Source organism: Zygosaccharomyces rouxii (assembly GCF_000026365.1).
Source record: "Zygosaccharomyces rouxii strain CBS732 chromosome D complete sequence".
NCBI classification, from domain to species: Eukaryota; Fungi; Ascomycota; class Saccharomycetes; order Saccharomycetales; family Saccharomycetaceae; genus Zygosaccharomyces; species Zygosaccharomyces rouxii.
In genome coordinates this window covers 654,600-670,635 of record NC_012993.1, presented here as the reverse complement: position 1 = coordinate 670,635, position 16,036 = coordinate 654,600, and the positions used below count along the sequence as shown (strand labels likewise).

At 39.9% G+C, this 16,036-nt stretch overlaps 8 protein-coding genes across 8 annotated transcripts; 3 read left to right on the top strand and 5 right to left on the bottom strand.

Moving 5' to 3' along the window:
- Positions 1-59: 59 nt before the first annotated feature.
- Positions 60-2,954, top strand: HSH155 (U2 snRNP complex subunit HSH155; the record flags this gene model as incomplete). Its single annotated transcript, XM_002496723.1, has 1 exon — positions 60-2,954. One exon carries the CDS (start codon positions 60-62, stop codon positions 2,952-2,954), a length of 2,895 nt encoding a protein of 964 aa, XP_002496768.1.
- A 58-nt stretch (positions 2,955-3,012) lies between these two features.
- APL6 (AP-3 complex subunit beta) lies at positions 3,013-5,481 on the bottom strand (the record flags this gene model as incomplete). The annotated part of the gene is made up of 1 exon (XM_002496722.1): positions 3,013-5,481. One exon carries the CDS (start codon positions 5,479-5,481, stop codon positions 3,013-3,015), a length of 2,469 nt encoding a protein of 822 aa, XP_002496767.1.
- Positions 5,482-5,662: 181 nt separating this feature from the next.
- Positions 5,663-6,922, top strand: ABZ2 (aminodeoxychorismate lyase ABZ2; the record flags this gene model as incomplete). The annotated part of the gene is made up of 1 exon (XM_002496721.1): positions 5,663-6,922. The coding sequence occupies one exon, from the start codon at positions 5,663-5,665 to the stop codon at positions 6,920-6,922; it is 1,260 nt and encodes a 419-aa protein (XP_002496766.1).
- Positions 6,923-6,934: 12 nt separating this feature from the next.
- BUD32 (serine/threonine protein kinase BUD32) lies at positions 6,935-7,726 on the bottom strand (the record flags this gene model as incomplete). The annotated part of the gene is made up of 1 exon (XM_002496720.1): positions 6,935-7,726. One exon carries the CDS (start codon positions 7,724-7,726, stop codon positions 6,935-6,937), a length of 792 nt encoding a protein of 263 aa, XP_002496765.1.
- A 157-nt stretch (positions 7,727-7,883) lies between these two features.
- On the bottom strand, positions 7,884-9,056 carry SAY1 (steryl deacetylase; the record flags this gene model as incomplete). The annotated part of the gene is made up of 1 exon (XM_002496719.1): positions 7,884-9,056. One exon carries the CDS (start codon positions 9,054-9,056, stop codon positions 7,884-7,886), a length of 1,173 nt encoding a protein of 390 aa, XP_002496764.1.
- A 343-nt stretch (positions 9,057-9,399) lies between these two features.
- Positions 9,400-11,655, bottom strand: MES1 (methionine--tRNA ligase MES1; the record flags this gene model as incomplete). Its single annotated transcript, XM_002496718.1, has 1 exon — positions 9,400-11,655. The coding sequence occupies one exon, from the start codon at positions 11,653-11,655 to the stop codon at positions 9,400-9,402; it is 2,256 nt and encodes a 751-aa protein (XP_002496763.1).
- A 351-nt stretch (positions 11,656-12,006) lies between these two features.
- Positions 12,007-13,491, bottom strand: HAS1 (ATP-dependent RNA helicase HAS1; the record flags this gene model as incomplete). The annotated part of the gene is made up of 1 exon (XM_002496717.1): positions 12,007-13,491. One exon carries the CDS (start codon positions 13,489-13,491, stop codon positions 12,007-12,009), a length of 1,485 nt encoding a protein of 494 aa, XP_002496762.1.
- Positions 13,492-13,799: 308 nt separating this feature from the next.
- Positions 13,800-15,917, top strand: ZYRO0D07524g (uncharacterized protein; the record flags this gene model as incomplete). The annotated part of the gene is made up of 1 exon (XM_002496716.1): positions 13,800-15,917. The coding sequence occupies one exon, from the start codon at positions 13,800-13,802 to the stop codon at positions 15,915-15,917; it is 2,118 nt and encodes a 705-aa protein (XP_002496761.1).
- Between the last annotated feature and the right edge of the window lie 119 nt (positions 15,918-16,036).

The window sequence follows — 16,036 nt, the reverse complement described above, 5'->3', positions numbered from 1 at the left end:
CCATCAAACATATAATGTAAAGAAAAAACATCGACAAAAGTGACGAAAAAGATCTCAAGATGAGCAAAGCTGTCCAGTTTGTGGGCTCTTCTGATGACGGGAATCATCAGCTAGGTGGAAGTTATTCTATACCGCAGGATTTACAGAACAGTATTAGGTCAGAGTCTACTCAAGATGAGGATCCAGATCCACTACAGAGGCAAATGCAGTCGAGAAGTGTCCAAGGGAAACAAGATGAATACCATAGAAGACCTGCTGATGCTAACGATAGGAAAAGGTCGCTGGCTCCAGCAGGCGATGAGAGTAATGAAGTCGTACCGCCAGCCAAGAAGAAATCTAGATGGGACGTGGGTGCATATGAGATTCCAGAGACTTCAAGGGAAGTACAGAAGCAGTTAGTGGGCCGACTAGCAGATGATTTACCGGAGAAGTATAGACTAAAATTCTTTAAACCCTCAGATCAAAAGCATTTTGCTCCACTGCTAGCTAATAAACCAACTGAGAGTCTCAGCAAGAGTGAAAAACAGGAAATGTCACTTCTGCTGCTGCTATTAAAGATCAAAAATGGTGATAGTGCTTCAAGAAAAGCCTCTATGAAGATGCTTCGAGATAAATGTAGCGATTATGGACCCACATTGATACTTGATTCCATCCTCCCGATTCTTCTAGACAGAACTTTGGAAGATCAAGAGAGACACTTAATGATAAAGGTAATTGGAAGAGTTTTATTCAAATTAGGAGGAGAGATTAAGCCATATACTCATAAAGTATTGACAGTAATTTCCCCATTACTGATAGATGAAGATCCGTTAGCTAGAGCCACAGGACGAGAAATCATTACAACTCTAGCAAATGCAGCTGGACTAGTTGCGATTATCACATCTGTCTCCAAGGATATTGACCACGAAGATGATTATGTGAGAAATACTACATCAAAGGCTATGGCTGTTGTCGGTAAGGCATTAGGTATTGCCAATTTGATACCATTTTTAAATGCGGTATGTCATTCAAGAAAATCCTGGAGAATCCGTCAAAGTGGTGTCAGAATAATTCAACAAATTGGTATCCTTATGGGGATTGGAGTTCTGCCGCACTTAGCAGGGTTAGTGGAATGTCTTAGTGATAGTTTAACGGACGCACATATACCTTTGAGAATAGCAAGTGCTAATGCGTTGGCTACTTTAGCTCAAAATTCTTACCCATACGGTATAGAAGCATTTAATGTTGTTTTAGAAAGCCTGTGGAGAGGTGTCAGAACTCACAGAGGAAAAATCCTAGCGGCTTTCTTGAAATGTTTAGGCTCCCTGATATCATTGATGGATGCTGAATATGCCGGTTATTACACACAAGAAGTAATGAGGATTGTTAAAAGAGAATTCAGTTCACCAGATGACGAAATGAAAAAAGCAGTTTTACTAGTACTTCAAAAATGTAGTAGGACGGAGGGTGTGACTCCCAGATACCTACGGGAAAACGTTGCCCAAGATTTTTTCAAGAATTTTTGGATTAGACGTACTGCACTGGACCGCCAAATTAACAAAATGGTAGTTTTCACTACTGTGGTTCTTTCTGAAAAGATCGGGGCAAAGTTCACCATCGAGCACTTACTCAAACCGCTCAGAGATGAAGCGGAACCTTTCAGAACGATGGCCGTTGCAGCTGTCTCCCGAGTCGTAGATTTACTAGGGACTGGTGAACTAGATGAGAGGCTAGAGACACGTCTTATCGATGCCATGCTAGTTGCATTCCAAGAACAGACGAACAAAGACAGTTCGATTTTTAAAGGATTTGGGATTGTTGCTGCAGCCTTCGATAAAAGAATGAAACCATACATTTCACCTATTGTCAGTGCCATTTTAGATCATCTGAGACATAAGGACGCTATAGCTCGTCAACATGCTGCTGACTTATGTGCCATATTCATACCAGTTATCAAAAATTGTGGGGAGCTGGATATCCTAAACAAATTGAATATAGTGCTTTATGAATCATTAGGTGAGGTGTATCCCGAAGTCCTAGGATCCATCCTCGGTGCTCTGTTCACAGCAGTTTGTGAAATGGATTTGTCAATAATTCAACCACCTATTAACCAAATCTTACCGACACTGACACCAATCTTAAGGAACAGACATAAGAAAGTTCAACTTAATAGTATCGACCTGATAGGTAGGATCGCTGCCTTAGCTCCGGAGTCGGTTCCACCCAAGGAATGGATGAGAATTTGCTTTGAAATGTTGGAAATGTTAAAGAGCACTAATAAGCCTATCAGGAAAGCCGCTAATGACACTTTTGGACTTATTGCCAATGCGATCGGTCCCCAGGATGTTTTGGTAACATTACTTAACAATTTGAAAGTTCAAGAAAGACAACTGCGTGTATGCACAGCCATTGCAATAGGTATAGTCGCAAAGACTTGTGGTCCCTACATTGTTTTACCAGCTCTGATGAACGAATACAAGACACCAGAGACCAATGTGCAAAACGGTGTTTTAAAGGCTATGGCGTTCATGTTTGAATACATCGGTGGAATGTCTCAGGACTATATTTATTTTATCACACCTCTGATAGAAGACGCATTGACAGACCGTGATTTAGTTCATCGTCAAACTGGTGCCAATGTGATCAGACACATCGCACTCCACTGCAGCGGTGCTGGGTACGAAGAAGCATTCATCCACATGTTGAATCTCTTGATGCCCAACGTTTTTGAAACATCGACACATGCAATTGTTCGTATTTTGGAAGGATTGGAGGCTCTTAGCCATTCAGTGGGGCCTGGTATATTTATGAACTATATCTGGGTTGGTTTATTCCATCCAGCTAAAGTTGTTCGCAAGGCATTTTGGAAAGTTTACAATAATGTATACGTCCAACATACGGATTCTTTGGTGCCTTATTATCCATTACCCTCCGAAGATGTTTACACAGTTGAAGAATTGGACATACTTTTGTAATATTATCATTAAATTCGCTTTTTTATATTATCTAAACTACTTTTACAAAGTACGGCGATTATCCTGAGGATGATGAAGCATTATCTTCATCACCATCGTCGTTTTTGTCACCACCTTTATCTTCATCTCCTCTGTCGTCACCACCTTCGCTTTCATCAGATGAAGAAGACTCATCTTCATCTCCTCTGTAGTCACCGCTTTCACTTTCATCAGACGAGGATGACTCTTCATCATCCTCCCCACTGGAGCTCTCTATCACAATTTTTCTCTTGGGCTTGTTCGTCTGTTTAGATGGAATATCTGAAAAGAATTCTTCTAAACTCTGTAGACGATATTTCTTCGCTGGTGCAGCAGCAGCAGTCGCAGTAATCTGTCTGCTGGTAGGCTGCAATGGCCAATCACCGGAAGATACAGAATTAATTCCTCCAGAAACATTTTTACCTGCAAACGAATCCGAAGAAAAGCTTTTCTTATATCTCGAATAATCCTTAAGAGCAGCAGGTTTCCTAAGGTCATCATCTGTTTCGGGAATATTTTCATTCCAAGGGAGCATCCTATGGAACTCTTGCAGATTTTTATCAAGCCCAACACTTTCCCAATCTAGGTCTTGCTCACCATTAGAGGAAGGTGACCAGAGTGATGCTGCTACCGGAGAAGGCTTGGGCGCTTGTAGTAAAAGAGTAGCAATTTCAAATTTTCTAGTAAGGAATAACGATGAATAACAGCGTGCTCTGTCTCTAATGTCATAGTCCCCATCAAATTCTGACAAATACGCTACAGCTTTGTAAAGTTGCCCAATTCTAGAATTATCGAGATCATATTCATTAACATCACCGCTTTCCCTGAAATTATCGATATCATAAGAAAGAAGCTTGGCGGCTAGCAGCAATATCTGATTTCGAGTTTCTGGCCCCTCAAAGGAAAAATGCGGTATCAGTTTTCTCAAAACATCTGGACAGATTTTGTATGCCACAGCGGCTATCTCACCAAAAAGCCATACAATACCAGCACGAACATTATCCGCCAGTAATTTACGAGATTCTAAGACCTCTGACAGTTTCATTATCGTCTTTAGATGTCTTTTTGGGTTCAACAGACGTATAACATTAACATAAGAATCCAGAACTGCATTGGGCAACTTACTCGTTTCCATGTGAGAGATGAACCATTTCATTACATGAGATTCCCATCTGACTGATAATTGACCGCAAACCGCCAAGGTGTTTGCTGCTGTAATTACCAATTCCGGACACTGTGAGGTTGAAATATAATATTTCAATTGATCTACAATGACTCTCACATTAAATTCATTGATCAAATTGGATAAAATCTTTAACTTTAGGCATGCGACCCTGGTGTCATCAGATGGTAGAACGAAGAATTTCTTCGTATATGGAAGAAATAATGATGAGTCCAATGATGATAAAATTAAGATAGTCTGAAGTAAGGAGCTCTTTACACCGATATTATTTGAGAATACACTCGTTCTAACCAACGCCTGTGGGAATTCAGACTTTTTAAATTGCATTGGCGTAGCTAGTTGGTAAAATGCATTGGAAGATGATAAGATTACCGATGGGTTCATACTGTGGATTAGAGGTTCCAAACTCTGTAGGAAGAGTGTCAAATCCGGATGGTTCACCACGTCATAAACAGGAAATTGAATTTCGTTAAATCTATCAGGAAGTAAAATCGCAGATTGAACGCCATCAGCAGAAGCAGACGCATCGACAACTGTAGGTCTTGGTAAAAATTGTTTACAGTAGGAAACCAACAGATCAATCATAGAATTTTGGGCCCATGGATCCAATTCACGCATAATTTCACAGTAGTAGCGAAAATGTCCATGAAGCCAATCCAAATGTTGAGGGAAACATTTCTTGAGCACTACAATAGCCGAAGATACCACTAATGGATCAGCATCGGACAATAATACCTTTAATAACGGCTCCAATTCCTCTACAACTTCTTCACCTTCCTCCCTATAGAGTTTCAACATGGAAAAAGCAACCTCACCACGTACACTTGCAGATGGGTCAGTTACTGCCTTCTTTAAAGTGTATAACACTACTGGGAATAGTGATGGAATCTTCATATCAGAGAGTGCCTTGAGTGAGAAACATCTAGTCTCAGGATCCACATCTGAAAGGGTCTTTTGAATTGAATTCACTGACAGAAGTGCTAAATTTGGATCCCTCTCGGCATACCTCAACAGATATATGCAAACCATTATTCTTACTTTGGCATCATCAGATATAATATTCTTTACAACATCGGCAAAATACGACTCTACATCTATGGTAGTTTCTCCTGATGCCATAACCGAAATTATACGTTTCATACCATCTTTAATTTCTCTAGGATTCCTGGAATTCAACAAATTGCTTAATTGTTCAGGTGTGATATTCTTGGAATAAGTAGTATAGGAGGTTTCACCAAGCTTTGAAGTAGCTATAGCAGCGGCATCCATAGTGATAACTTTAGCAGATTCCAATGCCGATGCAATTCGATATATGGAATCAACCATCTTTGAAGGATTAAGGATTCGCGGGGCTTTTATCGAGAGCTACCTTGTATTGAACATTAATTCAAGTGTACTTTCCGACCTCGATGAACCTTTAAACAAGGACTTTTGAAGCATCAACAATTAAAAAATAAAAGTAACAAAAGGAAATCCAAGAGCCTTTCTTCAAGTCAACTTGTTCACAATGAGGCCAAAGAGAAATAATGGCTCCAAGAAGGAATTAAGTGCTGGTGAACAAAAGATTTTAGATACCATTCAGCAAGACATAATTGGACGTTACTTTGAACCTGCTATTGGGACCGGAGGCTTTGAAATATTATCTACCCTACGTTATGATCCTTCATTCACCCATCTGTTCCCAGAACAGCATCACCAACACCATAGTCAATCGCAAAATGACCAAGAAGCTGCCAAATTGAATGAAATCGATACCAGATTACAGACCATGGATTATAACGACAACAATTTATTCGCATTGCCAGAGGAAACTGATAGTGGTAAATTCGAAGAGTACATCGGTGGTATAAATGACAGTAGTAGTACCACAGGTGATATATCGCTAATGTCTCTAATGAATGAATGCATGGGAACCCAAGGCTCAAGTCCACCTGAAACAACTTTAACAGGTTCAACACCATCAGAGGAAGAGCTCTATCCGATTTTTTACCAACGATTTTTGCTATTGGGAGAACATTTTAAACGTTTAAACCTTTCGCTAGAGTTCTTCAAATGGGGGTTTCAAGTGCCCATTGATCTATTACTAGAGAATCTAATACGAGCTATACCTGACTATCATGAAGTGGAAGATATACGAGAAAAGATGCGTCTATTGATCGAAGTACGTAACTGCTACAAAATGAGAGTTTTAATCTACGACAGCGGTAAGATGAGAGTGGAAGCTCATCCCATACCATTACCGCCACCACCTGCTTCACCGACAGATTTCACACTTTCCACAACCCATTACTTCATATCCAATATTTTAGGTGGATTTATACCTAATATTCCTTCCAACTGGGATGTATTCGTTGATACAGAACCCACCAAGATATCACCGTTCACTACCTTCAAAACTACTTACCGCCAACCTTACAGTGCAGCTAGACAGAGAATGACACAATTGGCAGAAAAATATGGAACTAACAAAAAATGTGAAATTTTGGTTTATAACGATACATTTCAACTGATGGAGGGGTCCATTAGTAGTGTGGCTGTCATTAGATACAAAGAAGATGATCCAACTCAATTCAGATTCATTACTCCACCGTTGGCAAGTGGTTGTCTCTGCGGGACAATGAGACGTTACTTGCTGAAAAAGGGACTGATAGATGAACATCCCATTGACGTTCGTGATCTATGTGATGGTGAACAAGTCATTCTTCTGAACGGTGTGATGGGTTGTGTCAAAGGGACTATTAGACAGTCATATCAAAAACCTACATAAACCTTACCTAGCTTAACCAATCATACTTCTCTTTCTACCACGCATTCTAACCTCTTGGAATCTGTTGAGGACTTCCTTGAGTTTTTTTTCACCCTCAGCACCATTGTTCTTGTACACTTGACAAAATCCATGCATCAGCCATTCTTTATAAGTGTCTGCAAACAAAGAATGGGTACTAACGATGGCTCTCTCTAAAACATAGAGATCAACACCTTTATCTTCAACCATGTTAGAAGTAGAGCCAAGACCAAAATCTATCAAATATGGTTGCCAGCTTTCAGGACCTTCTCTAACCAGCACAATGTTTGAACTAGTTAAATCTCCATGACAATAATCATTCCAGTGAAGGAGCCCAATTTGCTCACCAACTTTAATCAGAGTTTCCTTGACGATTGGATCATAAGGATCACTGGGGGCAAACATCCAGAGAAAATTCTTTAGATTGCTAAATCCAGCATCGTTGGGTAAATCTTCACCTAAGAATTCAATCCATATGTATCCATTGTAAGCATCACACGCTATTAGTTGCGGCACTTTTAGACCTGGAATCAAAAACAATTTAGCTAGTAATCTAGATTCACTTAAAGTTCTATGTTTTGTCAATGATCTATCAATTGAAGGATGTCTATACCTCTTTGGTGGTCTGTATTTAATCACATAGGTCTTATTGTTTGAATCTTTTGCCGGTAGATATGGATGGACATTTGTAGTGAATACAACTGCTTCTGCACCTTGTGCAATGGCTTTGAAAGGAACTTGAGGTGTTAAGTAATTGGAAACCCTCGAAACAATCTCTTCAGACATCTTATTCTCGACTTTGCCAAATCTTTGTTGATATTCAAGTTCACTGCAAGGCCAGAAATTTTTAAGCTCATCTCATCTCATCTCATCACAGCTTAAAAGGTACAACATAAAAACTAAATTAACTAACAGAATATAAAAAAGATTACTTGGAACTCCATTAGGAACTCGTTAGAAATCTTATAAATTTGCGGTTAATATCGTAACTTAACCAATATTTCAAGTCCAATTTTGTAAAGAACAATGGACTGGTATGAGCCCCTACATCGTCAACGACAACGTTATTCTCAGCAGAAAACTTAGCTGGATTGGCCAATTTCAATTTCTCAACGAACCGTTTGACTTGATCATGGAACATTTCCTCTGCACCATAAGTAACCAACAATTCAGTTTGTTCCAACACGTTCTTCCAGACTGGGGTCTCAAAGTTGTGCTCAATATTCAAGAATGGATTCTTGATGTATTCTGGACCTGGGGTATAGTAATCACCCCACTCAAAAAGCTTATCAGCAGGCAAATAGTCAATAATTTCGTGTTTTGCAAATCCTTCATCATGAAGTGATGGGTTCACCCAGGGGCTAATTACAGCTGCTCTTTTGGGAGCAGGTCTTGCAGATAGTTGCAAAAGTTCCAGTAGAGCAAGAGCCAAATTACCCCCAGAAGAATCACCTATTAGGGATACGTTCTGACAACCGCTTTCTGCGGTTAACCAATCGTAACCAGCAACACACTCCAACAACTGCTGAGGGAAAACTGCATTCTTAGCAGCAGATGTCAGAGTGTAATCCACAAGCACAATAGCAGCTTCAGGATACGCCTCATGAATATGACCTAAAAACACAATAACGCTATCGATTTCTTTCAAACGGAATCCACCACCATGGATGTAATATATGACAGGGTCTTTCTTTGCATCAAATGTGTTAGACTTCACAAACCATCTCATTTCTACATCTACACCCTTTTCAAAATGAGCACCAAAGGATTTAGTCACTAGCGCCAAATCACCATCTGTCAATCTAATGCTTGCATGCTCAGTGGTGTTACGACGAGGACAGTTGGGGATACGAATGGCATCCCCAGCCCTCTTCATGTATGGATTGATGAACCAGTCAATAAGGTAGTCATTTGAATTCCCTACAAGAGTCCTAATGGTAATTCTATGCATGAAGTCAAAACTCAATGACTTACCATGCTTGTGTCTAAATATTAACCCATCCTTAATAATATTAATTGGTACTAGGAATAAACATTTAATGGAAAACCAGACGACACTTGCGCAACCAACAATAGCTCCCATCTTAGGTCCTTTGTTAAGATCACTAGCTACCATGCTGTAGGGGGAAGTTAGAATAACTTTTGTAGAAATTGTAAAGTTAGCCCTTTAAATACCTGAAATGACTTACTACGTGCCTTGATTGACATAAGCAAAACTGGGGGTATATGGGGGAAAAATGTTGCTCAAGTGCAAGCTGAAGATTGATTGGTGGCTCAACTGGCTAAGGTCCTCCCAAAATATCCACCTAGCATACCCGATGCTCGAAAAGTTCGATGCTCGATGCTCGATCAATTATATCTTCAAGTTTATATAGTTTATTTCTAAATATCCTCTAAGTTCTTACTTAATTAAGAGCTTATCCCATCTCATGAAGGGATTGCTCGCGCCATGGCAACATTCACTGTTGCGAACCGCCACCATATTGCTTTCTCCATGCATCGATTTGCTTTTCGTCAATACGTTGGAAAAGGTATTCTGCAGGGTTGATATTGTGACCCTTCAAGATGGCTAAGTGGAATTCATCGTCAATCTTTAGAGGTGGGGCGTTCAGCATACGGTAAATCTTCTCTGCAGCTTCTGGCAAGAAGGGGCCGATAACTGAAGCCACCGCATACACAATGTTCAAACCTACACCAACAACAGCGTCAGATTTAGCTGGGAAATTAGAGAACAAGTTGTTGTCTAGCCTGTTCTCCTGTAGGAATTGATTACCACGAGCACTTAAGGACATAGCAAGCTCTAGACCACGTCTTTCATGTGCAGGTTCCATCTCCGCAATGTAACTGCCTAAAATTTGAGAGATATCTGATTTGAGAGAATCAAATCCAGGTAGATTCTTAACGTCGTAATCGGGCACCACACCGTTGTACTTGGCGTTGACAAACTTAACCAATCTGTTAACGAAGTTACCCAAGTTCGCTAGCAATTCACTGTTGTTCTTGGTAACGAAATCGTCCCACGAGAAGTGAGAATCGCTGGATTCTGGTCTTACACTTGTCAAATAGTATCTCCAGACACTTGGCGAGACTCCTGAATCCTTAGCATTGTTACCAAAGACACCGATATTTCTACTCTTGGAGAATTTACCACCTTCGTATTGCAAATATTCAGTGGTGTTCAAATGATGTAACATGGTCCACTGGTCACCGGTACCTATTTGCGATGCTGGGAAAATCACTGTATGGAACGGAACGTTATCCTTACCCATGAATTGGTAAAGGTTAACGTCTTCTGGGTTCTTCCACCATTTTTGCCAATGTTTGGTGTAATTTGCCGTTATGGACAAATAACCGATGGTAGCATCGAACCACACGTAAAGCACTTTATCCTTATATTTTTCCAAGGGAACTGGTGTACCCCAGATCAAATCTCTAGTGATACAACGAGGTCTTAAACCATCCTTCAACCAAGATTGAGTAATAGTCTTAGAATTCTTAGACCAGAAACCTTCTTCAGATTTCTTGTTGACCCAATCTGCAACTCTTCCTTCCAATTTATCCAACGACAAAAAGATGTGGTCAGAATATTTAACTTCAGGTTCAGCATTATCCAATTTACAACGAGGATTAATCAATTCAAATGGATCCAACAGGCCACCACATTTATCACATTGATCACCACGAGCATCTTCGTAATGACATTTAGGACATTCACCTTCCACGAATCTATCAGCTAAGAAAGAGTTATGCACTGGACAATACAGCTGCTTCATAGTTTGTTCCTCCAAAAATCCATTATCGTTCAATTTGCTAAAGATATCTTGAGCAATTTCGGTCTGTAGTGGGGTAGTAGTTCTACCGAAATAATCGAAACCCACCTGGAACCAATCGTAAACCTCCTTATGGATCTTGTGGTATTTGGTACAAAGTTCTAAGGGGGTCACCTTTTCCTCTAGTGCCTTAGTCTCTGTGGCGGTACCGTACTCATCGGTACCACAGATAAACAAAGTGTTGTAATTTCTTGCCTTACAGTAACGAGCAAAGATATCAGCTGAAAGAACACTACCGACAATGTTACCCAAATGTGGGACGTTGTTGACATATGGAAGCGCAGATGTGATAATGATGTTCTTTTCACCTTTCTGTGGTAGAATTTCCTCACCTTGATCTTTCACTAGGAAACCTTCCTCGACATGCTGAGCACCTGTTCTTTCCACTTTTTGAGCTGAACGAGGTGTACTCTTCTCAGCGGAGGCTAGTGCCTTGGAAATTCCTTGTGGTAATTGTGGGAATCTAGCCTTTACAGCATCAGGGTTCAAACTGTAAGCATTAACAAAACTTATCAATCTAGTAGCAGATAATGGTTCTTCCAAACTGGTCAAGTAATTGTTTAAAGCCTTATCGACGCATTCATCAGCATGTTCCTTAGGCACTTGTTTCTGGTGTAAAAGGTGCTCGAGAGAAGATAATGCGTATTCGTATTCATCGACTTGTTGAGGAGCAAAATCATTGAGCAAATATCTCAAAATTGCATTAGAATCAAATAAACGGAATGATTCACCTTGGATCAAAGCTGGTCCCACGTTATCTTCGTTAACAGTAGTCTTAGTTCCCTTTGCAGCATATTCGAGCCCTAAGGCGATCTTGAAATTATTGGCAAAGGTGACTGCCTGAGCATGGCCCTTACCTTTGTCAAAAGAAATAGCTAACGACATAATGTATTGGGGTTGTAAGCTTGCTAAGCTGTATTAGAAGATGCCTTTGCTCATCAATCGATGGTGACAACTTTTAATGACTATAATTTTTTTCAGCTGTGGCTAATAAGAATTTCATGATCACGTGATCATGAGACAGAGCATATATCAATTCATACACTACTAAATTTTAGATATTAGCCGCTCAAGTATTATCAATCAATTCCATATATTCAAAGTAATACGGAAATATTTCATTTTACAGTTTCTTCGCAGGTTTTTCCTCATTTTTTCTGCTTTTATTTTGCTTCCTCAATTATTATACATCAATGATGAACCCTACGGCTACCAAATATTCTATACATGAACCTTCTAGTTTCTATTTACCTTCCGTTTCTTGTTTACTAGAGTCTTGCCGCTGGCTCCTATGGTAATGTTAACCTTTGGTGGTACTGGAAATCCATAGGACTTAGCGACTTTAGCCAAATCTAATTTATCAATTTGGTAGACGGTCTTTAAAGAATGAGATGCATAAGCTTGTAGATATGCACGGTATCCATCCTTTGCGGTTTGATGCAGGTAATAGTTAGATCTAATCAATTTCTCCAATTGTGATTGAACGTTTGCAATTTTATTAGTTGGGAATTCGTACTCGTTCAATGGAACTTTAGCCGCTTTCAAATATCTCAAGAATCCTAATTCATTAGGAGTCAAAAACATTAAGGATTTACCCTTACCCTTTGCACCTCTAGCCGTTCTACCGACTCTGTGAATGTAATCTCTTGGATCATCAGGTGGATCGAATTGGATAATCCAATCAACAGCTGGAATATCCAAACCTCTGGCGGCCACATCAGTAGAGACCAAGATACCTCTTTCAGCGTTGCAGAATTCAAAGAAAGTATTTGTACGCTTTTGTTGTTTCTGTTTACCGTGCAACTCTAACACCGGTAAGTCGATGTAATTGAGCAATTCCGCATAGTATTTGACAGAATTACAAGATGACAGGAAAACGATAATCTTCTTCTTCTGGTTTCTCTTCAAAAACGAGAACAGCAATAAAAATCTTTTATCACTATCACAAACCACATAACCTTGTTCTAACCCCTCTACTGTAGAGTTATCCTTCTCAGAGACCACATTGATGAAAAGAGGCCCTGCTCTCAAGGAAATTCTTGCCAAATCTTCCACCTTGGTGGTCTGGGTAGCTGAAAATAACATCGATTGTCTGTCTTCATTAGGTAAAATCTTGATAATCTGTCTCATTTCTTCTTCAAACCCAATTTCTAAGATACGGTCAGCTTCATCGATAATCAATGCTTTCAAATTTTTAAATACAAATCCCTTTGTATTTTGCAAATGATCCAGTAATCTACCAGGTGTTGCAATTAGCAGATTAACACCTTTAACCAATTTATCTGCTTCTTGTCTTCTATTGGCACCACCGATAACAATACCAAAGGTCTGTGAATGGAATTCCATTAGTTCTCGAGCGACACCAAAGATCTGCAATGCTAACTCTCTGGTAGGCGTGATGACGATAACACCAGTACCATTTCTTGGTTTAAACTTCAACGAATGTAACCTTTCAATAGCTGGAATCAAAAACGCCAACGTCTTACCGGACCCAGTCTTGGCAGCACCAAGAACATCTCTACCAGCCAAAAGTGGTGGTATGGTCCTTGCCTGAACAGAGGTCATCGTTGTAAAGCCCATTTTGTCAATGGCCTTTAGAGTAGGTTGCGACAACTCTAACTCTCCAAAGGTCTGCGACAACTTTTCAGAGCTTTCTTCATGCTGTTCGACGTCGTTTTCCTCCGCTTCTTCTCTATTACGTTTCTTCGATTCTTCAACCATCCTGCAAAGACTTTCAAGAACCTAGAAACAAGATCAAATGATGAGCTATTCTGTAAGCCTTACCCAATTCTCTTGTAGCTCATCGCATCTCATCTCATCTCATCGCTAAAATTTTTCAAATAATTTTTCATCAAAGATCGGGTAACTCGCAGATTATACGGCTATAGAAAATAGTATGGTTCGAGGTACAAGATTAATTAAGGAAAGACAAAATAGCAATAAGGATTGTCATAGTCGCTATCTATCAAAAGCAAAGTTCTCAGGTCAATAATCCTAGTCTTTTCCAGCTCCAATTCATTCGTTTCAATATGTCATCTGCTTCTGACTGGTTTGAATCGTGGGATTCGCAAGAACTTTACCAGGAAACAGTCAAGGCATCCACTACCTGTGCGCCCTCATCTCCTATAAAGGAACAGGGGATTGTATGTGGTCCTGTTCTTCGTCTCAGGTACGTTGATTACAAGGCAGATTTATACCATGGTTCCATTTTAATTGTTACAAGAAATGGGAGCAAGGACAGTGCCCCCAAGATAGCATACGTGACTGGGCCATCTTATCCCGGTGCTGCCAATTTAAACTTAAAACACGGTGAATTTGAACCAACTATGTTTTATTCAGAAACCTTTAGCAACAGTGAAATCCACATGTTCAGATACAATGTGACATTGCCATTGAGTGAATACGAACAAACGGTTAAATATACTGTCAATGGTGATGCTGAGATGCATTACAGATTCTTCATCCCTTCTAGGGACACCAACTTCAACGTTATTTCTTACTCTTGTAATGGATTTTCTGTTTCTACGGATACCACGACATTTAAGGGATCTATGTGGTTTGACATTATAAAAAAACATTCTGGTGTTCACTACAACGTTATGTTAGGAGGTGGTGATCAAATTTATTCTGATGGGATTAGTCTTTTCTCTGACAAAGTTAGGCAATGGGTAGAAACGAAGGATCCTCTGAAGAAGCGTAATATGGTAGCTGATGATACATTTAAGCAGGATTTAAATCATTTTTACATGAGGGAATATTTGGAGTGGTACGGTTATGGTCATTGGAAGGGCAGCACTGAAAATTCAAAGACCACTCAGAAATGTTTCCCAATTGCGTTAGCTACAATCCCATCCATTAACATTTGGGATGATCATGATACAATTGACGGATGGGGGTCTTATTCAGATTCATTAATGAAAACTAGCGTTTTCAGCTCAATCGGTAAGGCTTCTTATAAATACTACATGTTGTTTCAACATCACGTTTCCTTAGACGAGAAAGACGCTTATTTGCAGGATAAAATGTGGGTTCTGGGTAAAGAACCCGGTCCATTTATTGGCGAACCATCACATTCAGTCTTTACGAGAGTCGGCCCTAACATGGCAATGTTGGGACTCGACTGTAGAACTGAAAGAAGTTTAAAGACTATTGTACTCAGAAGCACTTACGATGCGGTATTCGAAAGACTGATTCAAGAGGCAAAAAGCCAGAAGTTCGACCATTTGTTGCTAATGTTGGGGGTACCCATTGCTTACCCAAGGATGGTAATGTTAGAATGGTTATTTACATCTAAACTTCTATTCCCTTTGAAATATCTGTCAAGAAAAGGTATCGTTGCACCAGGTTTTGTTAACGAATTCAACGGTGACGTCGAATTATTAGACGATTTGAACGATCATTGGTGTGCCAGACACCATAAGAAGGAAAGGAATTGGTTATTGGCAAGATTGCAGGATTTCGGTGCCAAATACGGTGTTAGAATTACAATTTTATCCGGTGATGTTCACTTAGCGTCCATGGGTAGATTTAGATCAAAACAACGCAGACACCGTCCAATGGCTTCCACCGAAACTCAACAAGCTAATGCCGTTATCGATGAACAACCAGAAAATGACGAAAGATTGATGGTCAACGTTATCTCATCAGCAGTAACGAATGCACCTCCACCGGCTGCTGTGGCCAAAGTGATGCAAAAGAAGACACCAATCCATCGTTTTGATCGCGAAACAGATGAAGATGCAGTTCCCATGTTTAATTTCGAAACTAATGGACAAACCCCTCGTCAATTGAATTGTTTCCTACCACAACGAAATTGGTCTGATATCGTCCCCATACAGAACGTACTAAATAACGAGTACATGCAAAACTTCTACCGTTTGAAATTGGGCGATCGCCTGATACCCGGTATGGTTACTAGGGAATTCGGACTAGAATCTGTCAATGAAGTCAAATCCGATGACTTAAAAGGCCATCGTAATCCACCTTATCCTGTCACTGAGGGAGGTGTTATGGCAACAATTCATGTGGAAACTGAATCCACTAATATAAACTCAAAGACAACCGCTTACTCGATGCCAATCCCTGAGCTTCGTATAACAAAAGACAAAATATCACACAGTGGGCTCAAACACTGGGGGGAAAAGTAACTACTACAAGAGTTGTAACTATTTATTTTTTCGAGATACGAGGACTCTTCTAACTCCTAATTCTACTTCTATATTTTCTTCTTTATTCTATTTTAATCGATCTTCTAGAAGTCATTTAA